Here is a 15,051-nt window from a genome sequence, read left to right on the forward strand (position 1 = left end):
TGGTTGAGTTTTTATACCTAATGCAAATCATAGAGATAGGCTATGAGGCATGATATTGTTAAGATAGTTTCCACTAGTACCAGTGCCATATATATTTCAATATGGCTCTAACTAATACTATGGACCCTTTCATTGGCCCATGCTAGTACGTATTAAGCTTGTCGCAAGTAATTCGACCAATCACGACGCGACGGATCATCCGAATTGTCGCTTGTTATTGGTCAACTCACTTGTGCTGTGCCTACTGTACGTCGTTGGCGTGTCCGAGTTGAAGCCAAGCTTTAAATGTAAAATTTCTTTAAAATAGACTTTAAATTCTCAATATCCCATTTTCACCATCAAAATTACCCTTTTGAGAACGAGTTTTTTTTTGTTCTGTTTGATGGGAATATTTACTATGTTTTACCCAGATACGTAATGTTGCATATACTCTGTGCAATCTATGTTGTGACGTCATAGGCAGATCAATGTCTTGTAAAATGAAATTACAGGCTAATTTGAACCAATGGCATGGATGAGGCCAGTTGTAATTGCCGCCGTAATTGATAAAAGATATTATAGTATTATATGTATCTTAGTTTTATTTTCACGAGGGAAAAATATATTATGAGAAATGAAATAAATAATGAAAGAAACTGATTTATAGATGAGGTTTTTTTTAGGTTTTAAACATTATATCATTATCATCATTCTCTATAAGTATCCTATACTTACTTTCTCAAAAAATTGAGATACAAAATAATCTTATCTATGCAAGCATGATCCATGCTTCCAACTTAAATGCGTCCATATTGTCTGATACAAACAATGTACCCTCTTTCTAAAGAAAAAATGGCTATATAAATTAATTCATGTCAATCACATTATAAAAATATATGTTCATGTCGGGTCATGTTCGGGGTCATGCTTCCTGTAGAACAGACTAACATTCGGGAAAAAATTCTTGAAAATGCAACTATGAATCATAGGCTTAGTAAATCGTACAAAAGTAGTGAAAATTACATGAAAAATATCAAATGAAAATATGTTAATTTATTAACTGGCTCTATATATTATTATACATTATTGTGCATGCGTTTGTTTTTATCAAACTATCTAACCTATCTGAATTTGCGAATTGCGGAGCTTCAGAAAGGACATTTCAATCAGTTTTTCTTAGCATGAAGGAAATAATTTTGAGAATCAAAATACATAATGCCATCACTATTTACTGGCATTTCCCGTTTACACCAATCCATCGCATCTTTAACAAATTCATCTTGAAGATCATCCGGTATTAGAGTTAATTGTCCAGAGAGAGTGCGAACATAACCTTAAAAAAGACATTTTTCAGTGCTTCTACTAAATCAACAGTATATATGATAAAAAAAAATTATCGTTGGAATGGCGCTATAAAAATGGAAATTATTATTATTGATTAATTGGCGAGTTAATCTCTTACTTACCATAAAGTTCATAATCATTTTCTATGATAAATAGGGAGGGATCTATGGCTTCTTTGCTGACCAATGAGAATCCTTCAGTTTCCAAAAGACTACACCAACCATCCAAGTCCAAGTCATTTTTCAAACCACCTTCGTAATCCTGAACAAACAGAAATTGTACTGATTGAACATTTTAGTGTGTTATGCGTAGACAGTGCTTTAATAAAGAGAAGGACTAACTAGGATTCTTCACTCTTCCCTGACGCACCTTAAGACAGTAATCTAACTATCGCAAGATCCACGTCAATTATCTGCTGAGCCCACGCAACATTTATAACTGTAATAGCTGACGTTACCCATCGTTTATTATATTATTCAGACATATATCTGTGATATATTTCACGTTTAACGTTTTAATAACAAAATGTGACGCCTATAATAACACTATAAGAAACTCACCTTAAGAAACGATTCCACTTTGGGTGGTTCTTAAGATAAGACGGAAGCTCATTTTTTCCAGTTCCACCAAATTTGAAGTTTGGACCAGAAACTAAAATAAATAATTCTCCGCCTTGTTTCATACATTGTTGTATATTTTGGATAGTCTTTTTCTTATCTTTCACCCAGTGCAAGACGTGCATTGATGTGACTTTATTAAATTGGTTATGTTTCCATTTTGAGAGGTTCGTTCCAAACACGAAATGCTTCAAGTAAGATAGGCCTAATGACGGCCAAAGCAATATTCAAATATAGACTTAGAATTGTAAACCCCACCATTAAACTATCGTGGCACTAACGTTACCCAAACAGATATGAAATTAATACTACCCTCACTTTTAGTATGAATTCACAAAAAGGAATCATGAAGATTAATTACGAATGTGCCAGGCACAGCTTATTCGGTTCTCAACTGAGTATACAGTCTAATACGAACATGTGAAAAAGCCTATCCGTGGTTAATCTGGAAAATACAGCCCTTTACATTGCATTACACCGTGAAAGTACAGGAAATTGTACCTTGCTAAGATATCCATCGAACAATTTTTAGGGTAAATAAAACAAATCAAAATCAAATAGGTTAAAACTGCATAAATAGAAATTTATTTATTTTCGGGCCAAAGCCCATCATTGATACGTGAACATTTAAAATAACTGTTGTACACATTAATAGAATATGAATTATACAGATAAATAAATCTTTCATTTTTTTCAAGTTCAAAGTTCATGCATCAAATCATGCTTTTTGACCTCAAGTGGGAACAGCGTGCTTCAATGTGAAATAATAAGTTTAAAAAGAGTTGTTGTTTGGAGATGATCCAAGATGGTGGTCCCTGAAAAATTTGCAATATTTAGATGATTGTCCCTTAATAATAATGTGATCCTAGAAGGTATTTCTTAATATAAAGTTAGAGTTGTCTTACAAAAGCAGTCCGACTTAGAAAAAAGTTTGAAAATAAAAGTGGTTAGGCCTAATGTTGTTTATACTGCACCTTAATATTGAGTAAACAAAATATAAATGTTTTTCTCTTATTTGTAAATAATCAAATTCCAGATGTTTTATTTCATATATAATCATTATTAAAACTAGACACACAATTATTAGACTTAATCAAATGATCAGTAATGTTGCATATACTCTGTGCAATCTATGTTGTGACGTCATAGGCAGATCAATGTCTTGTAAAATGAAATTGCAGGCTAATTTGAACCAATAGCATGAAGAAGGCCAGTTGCAATTGCCGCCGTCATTGATAAAAGATATTATAGTAGGCCTATTATATGTATCTTAGTTTTGTTTTCACGAGTGAAAAATATATTATGAGAAATGAAATAAATAATGAAAGAAACTGATTTATAGATGAGATTTTTTTTAGGTTTTGAACATTATATCATTATCATCATTCTCTATAAGTATCCTATACTTACTTTCTCAAAAAATTGAGATACAAAATAATCTTATCTATGCAAGCATGATCCATGCTTCCAACTTAAATGCGTCCATATTGTCTGATACAAACAATGTACCCTCTTTCTAAAGAAAAAATGGCTATATAAATTAATTCATGTCAATCACATTATAAAAATATATGTTCATGTCGGGTCATGTTCGGGGTCATGTTTCCTGTAGAACAGACTAACATTCGGGAAAAAACTTCTTGAAAATGCAACTATGAATCATAGGCTTAGTAAATCGTACAAAAGTAGTGAAAATTACATGAAAAATATCAAATGAAAATATGTTAATTTATTAACTGACTCTATATATTATTATGATACATTATTGTGCATGCGTTTGTTTTTATCAAACTACCTAACCTATCTGAATTTGCGAATTGCGGAGCTTCAGAAAGGACATTTCAATCAGTTTTTCTTAGCATGAAGGAATAATATTGAGAATCAAAATACATAATGCCATCACTATTTACTTGCATTTCCCGTTTACACCAATCCATCGCATCTTTAACAATCTCATCTTGAAGATCATCCGGTATTAGAGTTAATTGTCCAGAGAGAGTGCGAATATAGCCTTAAAAGAAATGTTTACAGTGCTTGTGCTAAATCAACAGCATGATAGTCTAGTAAAAAAATCTGCCTAGAAATCAAGTTAGGGCAGTGGAATGTTAGACGCAGTCAACATAGTCAGAATGGAACGGAATTGCGCTATAAAAATGGAAATTATTATTATTGATTAATTGGCAAGATAATCCCTTACTTACCATCAAGTTCATAATCATTTTCTATGATAAATAGGGAGGGATCTATGGCTTCTTTGCTAACCAATGAGAATCCTTCAGTTTCCAAAAGACTACACCAACCATCCAAGTCCAAGTCATTTTTCAAACCACTTTCGTAATCCTGAACAAACAGAAATTGTACTGATTGAACATTTTAGTGTGTTATGCGTAAACAGTGCTTTAATAAAGAGAAGGGAAGGACTAACACTAGGGTTTTTCACTCTTCCCTGACGCACCTTAAGACAGTAATCTAACCATCGCAAGATCCACGTCAATTATCTGGTGAGCCCATGCAACATTTATAACTGTAGTTAAACTACCGATTATTATATTATTCAGACATATCTGTGATATATTTCGCGTTGAACGTTTTAATAATAAAATGTGACGCCTATAATAACACTATAAGAAATATGATAAAATGTAAACTCACCTTAAGAAAACGATTATACGATTGTATATTTTTGATAGTCTTTTTCTTATCTTTCACCCACTGGCAAGACGTGCATTGATGTGACTTTATTAAATTTATTTTGTTTCCATTTGGAGAGAGAGGTTCGTTCCAAACTCTTGTGCGTCACAGACAACATACTCCACATTGCTTAGTTGGTGATGTTGTTTTGCATAATCAATCATATCGTTAGAGACATCGATACCTTAATATTAAATGAAATAATTAAACTAATAAAGGTTGATGGGTGGCACAAATTCAGGTGGCAAGTGTCGAGTGGCAAAATCCATGAGGCAACGGGCCTAGACCCGTCTAATACATACCAACTACTGACGACACGTTACGAGCTATATCCGAAGTAAAGTTTCCTGAACCGCAACCAACATCTAAAACTCTGTCATCTTTTGAGAAATCGAATTTGGAAGTGTACTTATTGATACCGATTGCTTGCACCCGGCGGCATTTTGAGTACATGGCAGACAATTTACTATTCATGGTGCAAAGATTAAATGTAAACACTCGTGTCTAAACTTTATGTTGCTAAACTGTTTTATTAAATTTAACCCTATTATTATTATGATATAGTACCGTATATGATTGATGAGCGGAGTTACACCCTCTAAAAATTATAAACCCTTTTTTCCTTTTTAGTGTGAAGAATTAATGATAATGGCACTGTAATATTGAGTTTGAAATTATTCTTTTGTAACAGTCAATCTCTACTATGAATGATGAAATTACATATTAAATGTCGACAAATTATAAGATAAATAATGTTTATGAAGTATAGCTTTATTAGGCAAACAAGATTAAGAGGTTTCAAATTTTCAAATCGTCTTTCTTTATTTTTTTTTTGTTTGTTTGTTTCTTTCTTTTTTCTTGTTTTTCTTTTTTCCCCTTCGTTGTTTCTTTCTTTTTTCTTTCGTTCCTTTTTTTCTTTCGTTCCTTCTATCTTTTTTCTTTTTTTTTTCTTTTTTTCTTTCGTTGTTTCTTTTTTTCTTTCGTTCTTTCTTTTTGTAATTATCTGACATGATTTATAAAATATTATGTTTAAGGTTCTATTTCACGGAGTATACGACAGTCTATACCTAAATCTACAGTACATTATTTTGCCTTTTTTCATATCATTACAATTTGGAACATTTTCTGAATCGGCCAGACCAAATAAATCATTGTTTATATACGTATAACCTATTGCCCGCCGTAACATTGTAATAGATACTGTTGCCTTCTTTGTCATTTTGTTACGTTATTACATTTTCTTAGCATGAAGGAAATAACATTCACAATCCGAATACATAATGCCATCACTATTTACTGGTAGTTCCCGTTTACACCAATCCATCGCATCTTTAACAATTTCATCTTGAAGATTATCCGGTATTCGGGCCAATTGTCCCGAGAGAGTGCGAACATAACCTTAAAAGAAAGAAAAGTTTTTTTTTAGTTGCTGTAACCAATTAAATTAAATCTTACATTACACTGCACATTACTTACCATCAAGTTCATAATCATTTTCTATGATAAATATGGTTGGATCTATGGCTTCTTTGCTGACCAATGAAAATCCTTCAGTTTCCAAAAGACTACACCAACCATCCAAGTCCAAGTCATTTTTCAAACCACCTTCATAATCCTACAGTAAAACACGAGAAGGCAATGTTAGAGTAATATTGTGTATGATAAACAGAGCCATCGGATGTTTGATTTGTGTGTACTTGCGTTTAAACGCCAGAACGCACGTGCATGGTCAATAAATGCATAAAGGTGGTCAGAGGTCAGAGATTCACGCCAGATGGTGGTTCTTTTATATAGAAATTATTAAAGACGATTTAAATCAAAATATAAATTAATACAATGGTGGTAAAACTACGGTACTGCATCCAAGGGTCATACTTGCACGATAAAAACACCCATCGACTAAAGTAAACTCACATGAAGAAATAGATTCCACTTTGGGTGGTTCTTAAGATAAGACGGAAGCTCATTTTCTTTAGTTCCACACAATCTGCACATTGGACCAACAACTAAAATAAATAATTCTCCGCCTTGTTTCATACATTGTTGTATATTTTGGATAGTATTTTTCTTATCTTTCACCCACTGCAAGACGTACATTGATGTGACTTTATTAAATTGGTTTTGTTTCCATTTTGAGAGATTCGTTCCAAAATCCTGAGCGTCACAGACAACATACTCCACATTGCTCAATTGGTGATGCTGTTTTGCATAATTGATCATATCGTTAGACACATCGATACCTAAAATAAAATAATTAGGCCGGTAATAATGATGAATGAAGTTCGCATGGATTGGTCATTGACACATTTAGAATAAGTCTAAGTGGAGACGGGATATATGGAAATTTTGGCCCTAGTAAACGAGTGAGTTTGGATACACGAATTATTGTTGATCATAGTGTAATTCATCAGTGTTATGAAACCAAGAATAAGGGGTGGGGGGAGGGAGGTCGCTTATTTAACAATATAACTAACACTGCGTGTCTTTTTTACGAATGCTGAACTCAACAGTAGACACTATTATGCAAAACAGGAACTCTTTTTGTAGTGTTTTGAGCCTACCAAAATACAGTGCGTTGAAAAGGTCACTTAATCATAGAATAAAGACACTATTCACTTTACAATTACAATTGAACAATACAGAAAGAAGTGAACAGCCACTGAGTTAAGTCTTTTTTCAATGTCACGTTGTGTTTTTTCCTAAGCGCCCCTACAATTGGTTTCTTACGTACAGACGTGACATTTTCGAATACACTATGTATTGTTTGTTAGTTTAATGTTCTTCAGTTTTAAAAGGTATTATTTTATGATTAAGATATTTGATACAAATAATGATAGGCCTAAGAAGATTTTTTATAAAAACGAGTACAAGTTTTTACAGAGAAAAAATAAATCCACATACCAACTACTGACGACACGTTATGAGCTATATCCGAAGCAAAGTTTCCAGAACCGCAACCAACATCTAAAACTCTGTCATCTTTTGAGAAATCGAATTTGGAAGTTAACATATCGATTGAAATTGCTTGAAATCGGCGACATTTTGAATACGTGGCAGATAATTTACAATTCATGGTGCAACACTTTTCGTAGCCCCCAAAACCTTGCTACTGAGCCTTGTGTTAATCTTGTCATCCGGCGACAAAAGTCCATTGAAACGATTCAATAGCTCGCCTTTTAAAGCGACGTAACGTGGTGGCGTACCGACCAAGAGTAAAACAATTATCTTACTAATTAATAACAATATGTAACTGTAACTTGTAAAATGGGAACACTCGCGAGGTAGCGAGGAGGGAATATGCGCCCTCTATAGTTTAAATTTTTGTAAACTTTTTACTCTTCCACTGCAGATCGTAAAATGGCGAACGCACCAGATTTAGGTTCAACACATTGTGATTTGTGGCATAACATAGATAAACTCCAAAAAGAAATTATTATCTATGAACGCATACATGTTTTAAGCAACGAAAGCGAAGAACAGGTAGCTATTTCAGATAAAGCGGAGTCTTCTTTACGTCACAGGTATGTGTTTAAGTATAGGGCCTAGGCCTAGGCCTAGCCTACTTAATAATACTACTCTAGATTGTAGGGGCTTAGGCTAGCCTAACCACTATAAGCCTACTAAACTAGGCCTTATTGGTAGGCATTATTTAGTTAGGCCTATGCTTTACTAATACTACACCTAGGCTACTAGCTTTTATTAAATTAGCTTTTATATTATTTATTATTATTAAGTCATTTAATAATATTATTATTAACCATTTGTTTTTCTTTTTAAAAAAATTATAATATTGTTAATTAGGAATGATGTGTTGAGAAAATTAGAAAACAATATAGAAATGATCATAGACAGTTTACAACAGAACAAAGCACCTGCAGTGGCATTTGTTAGTAGAACAAGTTGGCAAAATGTAAGGTAGGCGTAAACTACTATGTCACTCTCTAGTCTATAGAGCTAAAGGTACACCTTAAAATTCTTAAACTTATGATCTAGGCTAGTAGAATGGTTAGCTCCGGAGATCAAAGGGTTGATCTGTGGCTGTGACACGATCAGTTCCACGGTCCTTAAGAGACACTGTGCGCCGCGGAGAATGTGTAAATAGCACGTCAGTGTTGTTGGTATTTGTTGCAGCCAAACATCACATAAGATCAACTGTTATCTTGGCAAGGCGAGCCCAGTGTCCTGTTGTTAGATTGCCTTGGTAGTAGTAGGCATAGAATTAGGCCTGGTACTGGTACTGGTTCAAATAACCGTCTCACAGAGACATCTGGTAGCCATTGACTTAAAGTTGGCATTTGGATGTGTTACTTTTAAATGTAGGCCTACAGTATGAGAGTGACTACTACCAAATTACACAGTCACAAAACAACTTATAAAACAGTTCATATATACAGTTAAAACATTGCTGGGAATTATAAATTTCTGTTGAAGCAGGCTCTAATGAAGTTGCATCTAGTAAGTTGACTTTGTTGTACAACTCTATCAAGTACTGATGGTATCTTCCGACCTCTTCATTTACTTTGTGTTGTGTGAAAAGTAAGAATTTTTGTAGGATCTTCATTTTCTTTTCTTTTCTACCACCTACCAATTTTATTGAATGATAATTGTCAAATCACCTTTATTCATTGAATGGAGAACGATTACAACATGAACAATTGTTTTCCTTGACAGACCTACCAAATACTTCATTTATTAAAACGATAAAATTCCATTAATACATCATTTATGCATTAGTTTTTCAGCTGATGTTGGACTAAAGTTAGATAAGGACAAAAGTGTTTCAGAACTCCGGTTTGACTCAATCAATTCAACTACAAGATTTGGTAAGGCGACACTATCAAACTTTATGTGATGTCCTCATTATATGGATATAATGATGTCATATCACTACCATATTTGGGCACATCACACTTTTTTTGTCAAACTAGCTTGATAGTGTAGAGACAAAGCTTAAGATTGAAGAATCAAATAGATGCTAAGGTTATGACATACCATATTGGTTACTTGACTGTTAGTACTATAACTACCTTCTACCATAAAATACAAGAAAAAATTATATGTAGCATTGGTTTTATTGTTGTGAAATTTATTTAATTTGTATTCCTTTATTAAGCTCTGATGCTAAGCCTGATGTCTGAATGCTATACACTAGTCCAAAGCAACACATTCTCAACTAAACGGTATGTTTTTGGAGGCGTTAACCTATTAGGCAGTTGTATTGTATTGTGAAATTGTTTAATAATAATGAGTGTGGTCTGAACTAATAGCACATCATTGTGGGTCAGTGTTTTAATATACAAAATGTATGTATTGTCAAGAAATATGAAAATAGCATTGCTTGTCCAAAATGTTATAGTCAACTACCCTCAGATTATATACTAAGCTTGTCCAAAATGTCTTGTTTTTCCTGAATTTCTAGATTAAAAAAAAAGTATTATTGGTCATGAGGTCAAAATTTTAATTTGTGTGTAGGCTATATCAGAGTCTTGTGCATGTTACCATCATTATCATTTAACTGTATTTATCAATTTGATAGAGACATCTATTACAGAGATCCTCAACTGTTTGGTAGCCAATCAGTGGTAGATGAGCTAGCTGACAACATAGCTTGTATGTTATCTGTTCCTCGACATCATCTACATTTGGTAATTTCCTATTTTTATTTACATGAATAATTTTGTTTAAAGCCCTGTCTACACTAATTCATAGGCAGATTTTTTAAAATATAATAAAAACAATGAAAAAGATAGGACATTACATTAGGTTCAGCACTTTTTTTTACAACTTTACAATTTAATATACATTTTTTAATCTAATAAATTATAATTCTTATTTTTAGTTGGCAACATCCAAAGGATGTCTAGCTGGTGATCTTAGTTTTATTGAAATGGATGGTAATTGTGTAGATTGCTCAGCCACTACAACAGTTAAGTGTGTAAATAGTCATTTTAAACGAATATACATATATCAATAGCATAATAATAAAAAAAAATTAATAAAACGGTTTATCTATTTTTTTTTGTCAGGGTATTTTGGTTCCATCACACGTTGAAGGTCTTACAAGTATCCTTTATTGTTTGTTACCACTGAAAAGTGTCTAGACGTGCAAAACTGGCTCCAGAGAGCACAGAAATCTGGCAAATGTCACCATCCATGATGAAGCTGCCAAACTGGCTAAGAGCCATAACTTTAAAATCTTATTTCTTTACCCATAACGGGGTTGCCAAACTGGATGCATAGAGAATCCTCAATCTTTCAATTGTTACTATATGATTGGCTGCCAAACTGTCTTTATATGTCTTATATTAATCTGTAAAATATTACCAACACTGATGTGGATGAGATATGTTTTCTAATATAAATGGCAAACCAATGTTTCTATTTTTATTATCATTAAATAAAGATATTCGTTCTGAAGCAAAATTTGTTTTAATTGTTGAGAAGGATGCAACATTCCAGAAGTTGTTGGATGATGGTTTACTGAAGAGAATTAAGAACTGTATCATTATCACAGTAAGAATCTTTTAATTGTTGGTGTCTATGTGGTTTCTATATGTTTTTATGCAGGCATGTTTAACTTAACATCAGGCCCGCAACAGAGATATTATTAGCATTAGCATTATATATTGTTTGACACAGAGCTTAAAATCAAGTTGGTAATCTGGATAGTGTATGCGTATTTCACCGGTATTATGTTCTCCACTAATAGTATATATACATATTTCCGTCACTTAAAGATGTATTGTCCCACTGAAAAAATAATTATTAAACATTTTTTTGTTGAATATGCTATTTTAATTTCACATAATAATTATCCACATTGACCCAAAATGAGATCGAAAAAAAATTATATACCTGAAAAACTGGAATTTAAAACAAAAAATAATCAAATAGGCTGCCAGCCAATGGATTTTGGTTGAATTTTACCATTTATTATGTCATTTTATAAGTGAAAACATTATTTTGTTGTGTTTTTTTTTCTTAGGAAGTGATTAACTTTATTAAAACTACAAAATAACATATACAAAGTCTGATTTAATTAATCTTTATTTTTCATGTTTTTGGGGGACAATATATCTTTAAAATGAATAAATACCATTTTGTCACCAGGGTAAAGGTTTTCCAGACATCAACACAAGAATGATGGTGCGTAAATTATGGGATTGCTTTCATATTCCAATCTTTGGTTTAGTTGATGCGGATCCACACGGTGTGTACAAAAATGTCTTCAAATTGATCATATGCCATATTTCATATTTAAATCTAAAGCTCTGTCTACAACTATCAAACTGGTTTGACAAAAAAAGTGTGATATGCCCAAATATGACATCATCATGTCCATATATGGCCACATCATATTTTTTTGTCACATAAAGTTTGATAGTGTAGACAGAGCTTTAATCTCAATTTATCCATTACCTATATTATAATTTACAAACTTTACTGACAACCATTTATCATAATAATGGCAGCAACAAAGAGGATGAAAGCAATAAAGTCACTGATGACTGCATTGTAAACATCTTTAAATAGGTCTACTTTCTATAAATATAGAATTTTTTGTTTTATAAAATATTAGGCTACAATATAATTGACAAAATATATAGGTAATTAATATGTAATTATCACTTGACTTTCAGGTATTGAAATACTTTGTGTTTACAAATTTGGATCAAAGGTAGGCTACTATTGGTGCCCCTGTAACTTGTATACACTATTACACTATACACTTCTTCATAGTATTGATCTCTTTTGCAAAACTGTCTTTTATTTCAGTACAGGCATACTCGTTTGATTCTCAAAACCTGACTGTCCCCTATTAAACTTTTATGCTCTGTACACTATCGAATTAGTTTTACAAAAAAAGTGTGAAAAATATGGTAGTGATATGCCCAAATATTGTGATATGACATCCATATGGGCACATTACATTTGTTTGTCACATAAAGTTTGATAATGTAGACAGACCTTTACACTTTTTAGTCTTGGTTTCTCTTGCAAGACTTTCTTTCATTTCATTATAGTCATACTCATTTGATTCTCACAACCTGACTGTCCCCAGTATACGATGGTTAGGAGTTTTACCTTCAGACATCAAACACCTTCAAATACGCAAAGAAAGCCTTATACCTCTTACAAAGGCTGATATGGATAAGGCAGGAGAACTTATAAAAAGGCCTTATTACAAACAAATACCAACGTGGATGAAAGAGGTAAGATTTATACAATCACATTGTAAACAATAATATTTTAGTAGTTAATTAGTTAGTGTTTGGAAATAAAATATCTATGTACATGTTCATTTCTACATAGTTATTTGCATAGTTTATTTAAAAATATATTATCCCCCTAAAAATATTTTTTTTTTCTCACATTATTTTTAAAATGCCATTATAATATTTATTCACTTTGACAAAAAACTGGAACGAGAAAAAAAAATTATTTACCTGGAAAAAATGTAATATAAAGCAAAAAATACTTGTACAATGGTTTTTGTCTTTTAAATCTTTAAGAATAATTTATTATCAATTTATCCATATTTGGATGTGGCGATGTTTACCTGTAGTGTTATATTATACACTCAATCCTCCCAATACCGGACACTTTTGAACTAGCATTTTATGTACGGTTTTCTATAACGTCTGGTATTCGAAATGTGTGTTTCTAATGGTAAAATGATTTTTGGACCTTTTGGACTTCAAGAAAAGGTCTGGTTTTTAGGAGAGTTGCCGGTTTTTAGAGAGGTTGGATATTGGGAGAGTTGATTCAGTGTATTTAGTTTAATTCGAAGTATATTAATACTTTTTCCCTTTTTTTTTGGTTTGTTATTTTAGATCCAGATTCTACTTACAAGTGGTTATAAAGCCGAAATACAGACACTCACCGCCATCTCAAACAATTTCCTGACCGATGTTTAGATTCCAAATAAAATTCAACATGGAGGATGGATATAACTATTTTTGCTTTTCCTATCAAGACATACAGTTGACCAAAATAATTGCAATCCAATTTTAAACATTTTTGTTGATTTTGATTGTTTTACTTTTAATAAATCTTTTTTGTACAATATGCAGTTGAGGTTTAATTAAAAAGAAAGCATTGAAATAAAGAAAGTGATAATCACTGTATTTTACCACATATCATGTTTGTTTTCTGTGTATTTTTTACTTTGTAAAATAATATTAATCTGTTCATTTTCTTTTAAATGCGATTAATGCGTTCCATAAAAGCAATCGTTTTGAATCAAGAGCGCGACTCGAGAGTCGAGTTGTTATCGCGAAAGACCCAGGCACTTTATACCAAAGAATATTCTTTGCCTACCATGCAGAATGTGATTACCACCTGAGTGAGTTCTTTATTTTATTTTGTTAAAAACTTTCTTCATAATTAATTAATAACCACTATCTCTGTGTAAGATACGAATAGGCCTAATCCCTATCACTTTATTAATATATATTTAGTGTCTGGCGTGTTCACAAACAGTAAGAGCGAAACGACCAGGCTTATTAAACCGAAGGGTGACAACGAATAATACAGCATATAGAAGCTGAAATTGTTTAGGCCTAGAGCCTAGAGGGAGAATGATTATCAAAATGTTGATGCGTTTCAATTCTTTTTAACAGCATAGGTAAACTATGTTAGAAAATAACTAATGATGTACAAATTAACCTAAATACACGATAATAGGGCCAAAAAGAAAATAACAAAAAGGGATTTAGAAGATGGAGCGATTGAATGTAAAATACAAATGATATGGAAGGCCATATGTGCCATTAGCATTTTGAATAACCAACCCAGTTAATTGGGGCGTTATAATTAATACTTCTTGGTGTCAGTTATTTATTGATCCTTTTTCTACTATTTCTTCTCTACTACTTTCAGTTTAAAATGTATGAAATTATTTGGTTAACATTTGTTGCTGTGTTATGGGGTGGAACAAATCCATTTATCAAGAAAGGAGGTGCTGGAATTGAAAAGATATCTGAACGAACCGCTGTACGACAATTCCTTGCCGAATTGAAATTTCTGTTCCTTAATTGGAAGGTGAGATACATTTGCTATTTTTGTTAATGTTATCGATATTAAATAAACAATATTAGATTTCAGATTTATTTCAACAAGGATTTTCTTTAGAGAAAGGCATGCAAACCGTTGAGTAAAATAATATTATTTACTAACAATTGCTGTAACTGCTAATTAGAAAAACTTTCACAAAATAAACCACAAATATTTCAAACCATTATGAGCTTTCAATTTCAGGAAATTAAATGAAAAAGGGCTTCTGTCAAACAAATTACAAAATTTGTTTAATTTGTTAATATTTTAATTTTAGTTAGTACTGTAATTCTGAATAACATAATATCAAAAATAGGATGCAAGTTTCAAACCAGACTTCACCTAATTTGCATAATATGCAAAT

At 32.2% G+C, this 15,051-nt stretch overlaps 3 protein-coding genes across 3 annotated transcripts; 1 reads left to right on the forward strand and 2 right to left on the reverse strand.

Moving 5' to 3' along the window:
- Window positions 1-748: 748 nt before the first annotated feature.
- Window positions 749-5,375, reverse strand: LOC140063048 (uncharacterized). The gene is made up of 6 exons (XM_072109479.1): window positions 4,934-5,375; window positions 4,728-4,815; window positions 4,415-4,475; window positions 1,446-1,584; window positions 1,212-1,312; window positions 749-820 (listed from the first exon to the last, which is right to left on the reverse strand). The coding sequence occupies exons 1-6, from the start codon at window positions 5,103-5,105 to the stop codon at window positions 749-751; spliced, it is 633 nt and encodes a 210-aa protein (XP_071965580.1). The 5' UTR covers window positions 5,106-5,375.
- Window positions 5,369-7,888, reverse strand: LOC140062307 (juvenile hormone acid O-methyltransferase-like). Its single transcript, XM_072108463.1, has 4 exons — window positions 7,533-7,888; window positions 6,546-6,871; window positions 6,108-6,246; window positions 5,369-6,029 (listed from the first exon to the last, which is right to left on the reverse strand). The coding sequence occupies exons 1-4, from the start codon at window positions 7,702-7,704 to the stop codon at window positions 5,863-5,865; spliced, it is 804 nt and encodes a 267-aa protein (XP_071964564.1). The 5' UTR covers window positions 7,705-7,888; the 3' UTR covers window positions 5,369-5,862.
- Window positions 7,698-13,769, forward strand: LOC140062305 (meiotic recombination protein SPO11-like). The gene is made up of 13 exons (XM_072108461.1): window positions 7,698-7,843; window positions 7,981-8,152; window positions 8,433-8,546; window positions 9,366-9,454; window positions 9,745-9,811; window positions 10,168-10,276; window positions 10,471-10,557; window positions 10,658-10,694; window positions 11,035-11,144; window positions 11,742-11,841; window positions 12,272-12,309; window positions 12,656-12,844; window positions 13,466-13,769. The coding sequence occupies exons 2-13, from the start codon at window positions 7,989-7,991 to the stop codon at window positions 13,547-13,549; spliced, it is 1,188 nt and encodes a 395-aa protein (XP_071964562.1). The 5' UTR covers window positions 7,698-7,843; window positions 7,981-7,988; the 3' UTR covers window positions 13,550-13,769.
- Window positions 13,770-15,051: the final 1,282 nt, after the last annotated feature.

Source organism: Antedon mediterranea, chromosome 11, assembly GCF_964355755.1.
Source record: "Antedon mediterranea chromosome 11, ecAntMedi1.1, whole genome shotgun sequence".
In the NCBI taxonomy this organism is placed as follows: domain Eukaryota; kingdom Metazoa; phylum Echinodermata; class Crinoidea; order Comatulida; family Antedonidae; genus Antedon; species Antedon mediterranea.

Coding starts and splice junctions, on each gene's coding strand:
- LOC140063048 (XM_072109479.1), bottom strand. CDS start 5,105: ATGAATAGTAAATTGTCTGCCATGTACTCAAAATGCCGCCGGGTGCAA. Junction 1,585..4,414: donor TTGACGTGGATCTTGCGATG/GTTAGATTACTG, acceptor CTGTTTGTTCAG/GATTACGAAGGTGGTTTGAA. Junction 821..1,211: donor GGTGTAAACGGGAAATGCCA/GTAAATAGTGAT, acceptor TTTTTTCTTTAG/AAAGAGGGTACATTGTTTGT.
- LOC140062307 (XM_072108463.1), bottom strand. CDS start 7,704: ATGAATTGTAAATTATCTGCCACGTATTCAAAATGTCGCCGATTTCAA. Junction 6,247..6,545: donor AGTGGAATCTATTTCTTCAT/GTGAGTTTACTT, acceptor GTTTTACTGTAG/GATTATGAAGGTGGTTTGAA. Junction 6,030..6,107: donor AAATGATTATGAACTTGATG/GTAAGTAATGTG, acceptor CTTTCTTTTAAG/GTTATGTTCGCACTCTCTCG.
- LOC140062305 (XM_072108461.1), top strand. CDS start 7,989: ATGGCGAACGCACCAGATTTAGGTTCAACACATTGTGATTTGTGGCAT. Junction 8,547..9,365: donor ACAAGTTGGCAAAATGTAAG/GTAGGCGTAAAC, acceptor TTTATGCATTAG/TTTTTCAGCTGATGTTGGAC. Junction 11,145..11,741: donor AGAACTGTATCATTATCACA/GTAAGAATCTTT, acceptor TTTTGTCACCAG/GGTAAAGGTTTTCCAGACAT.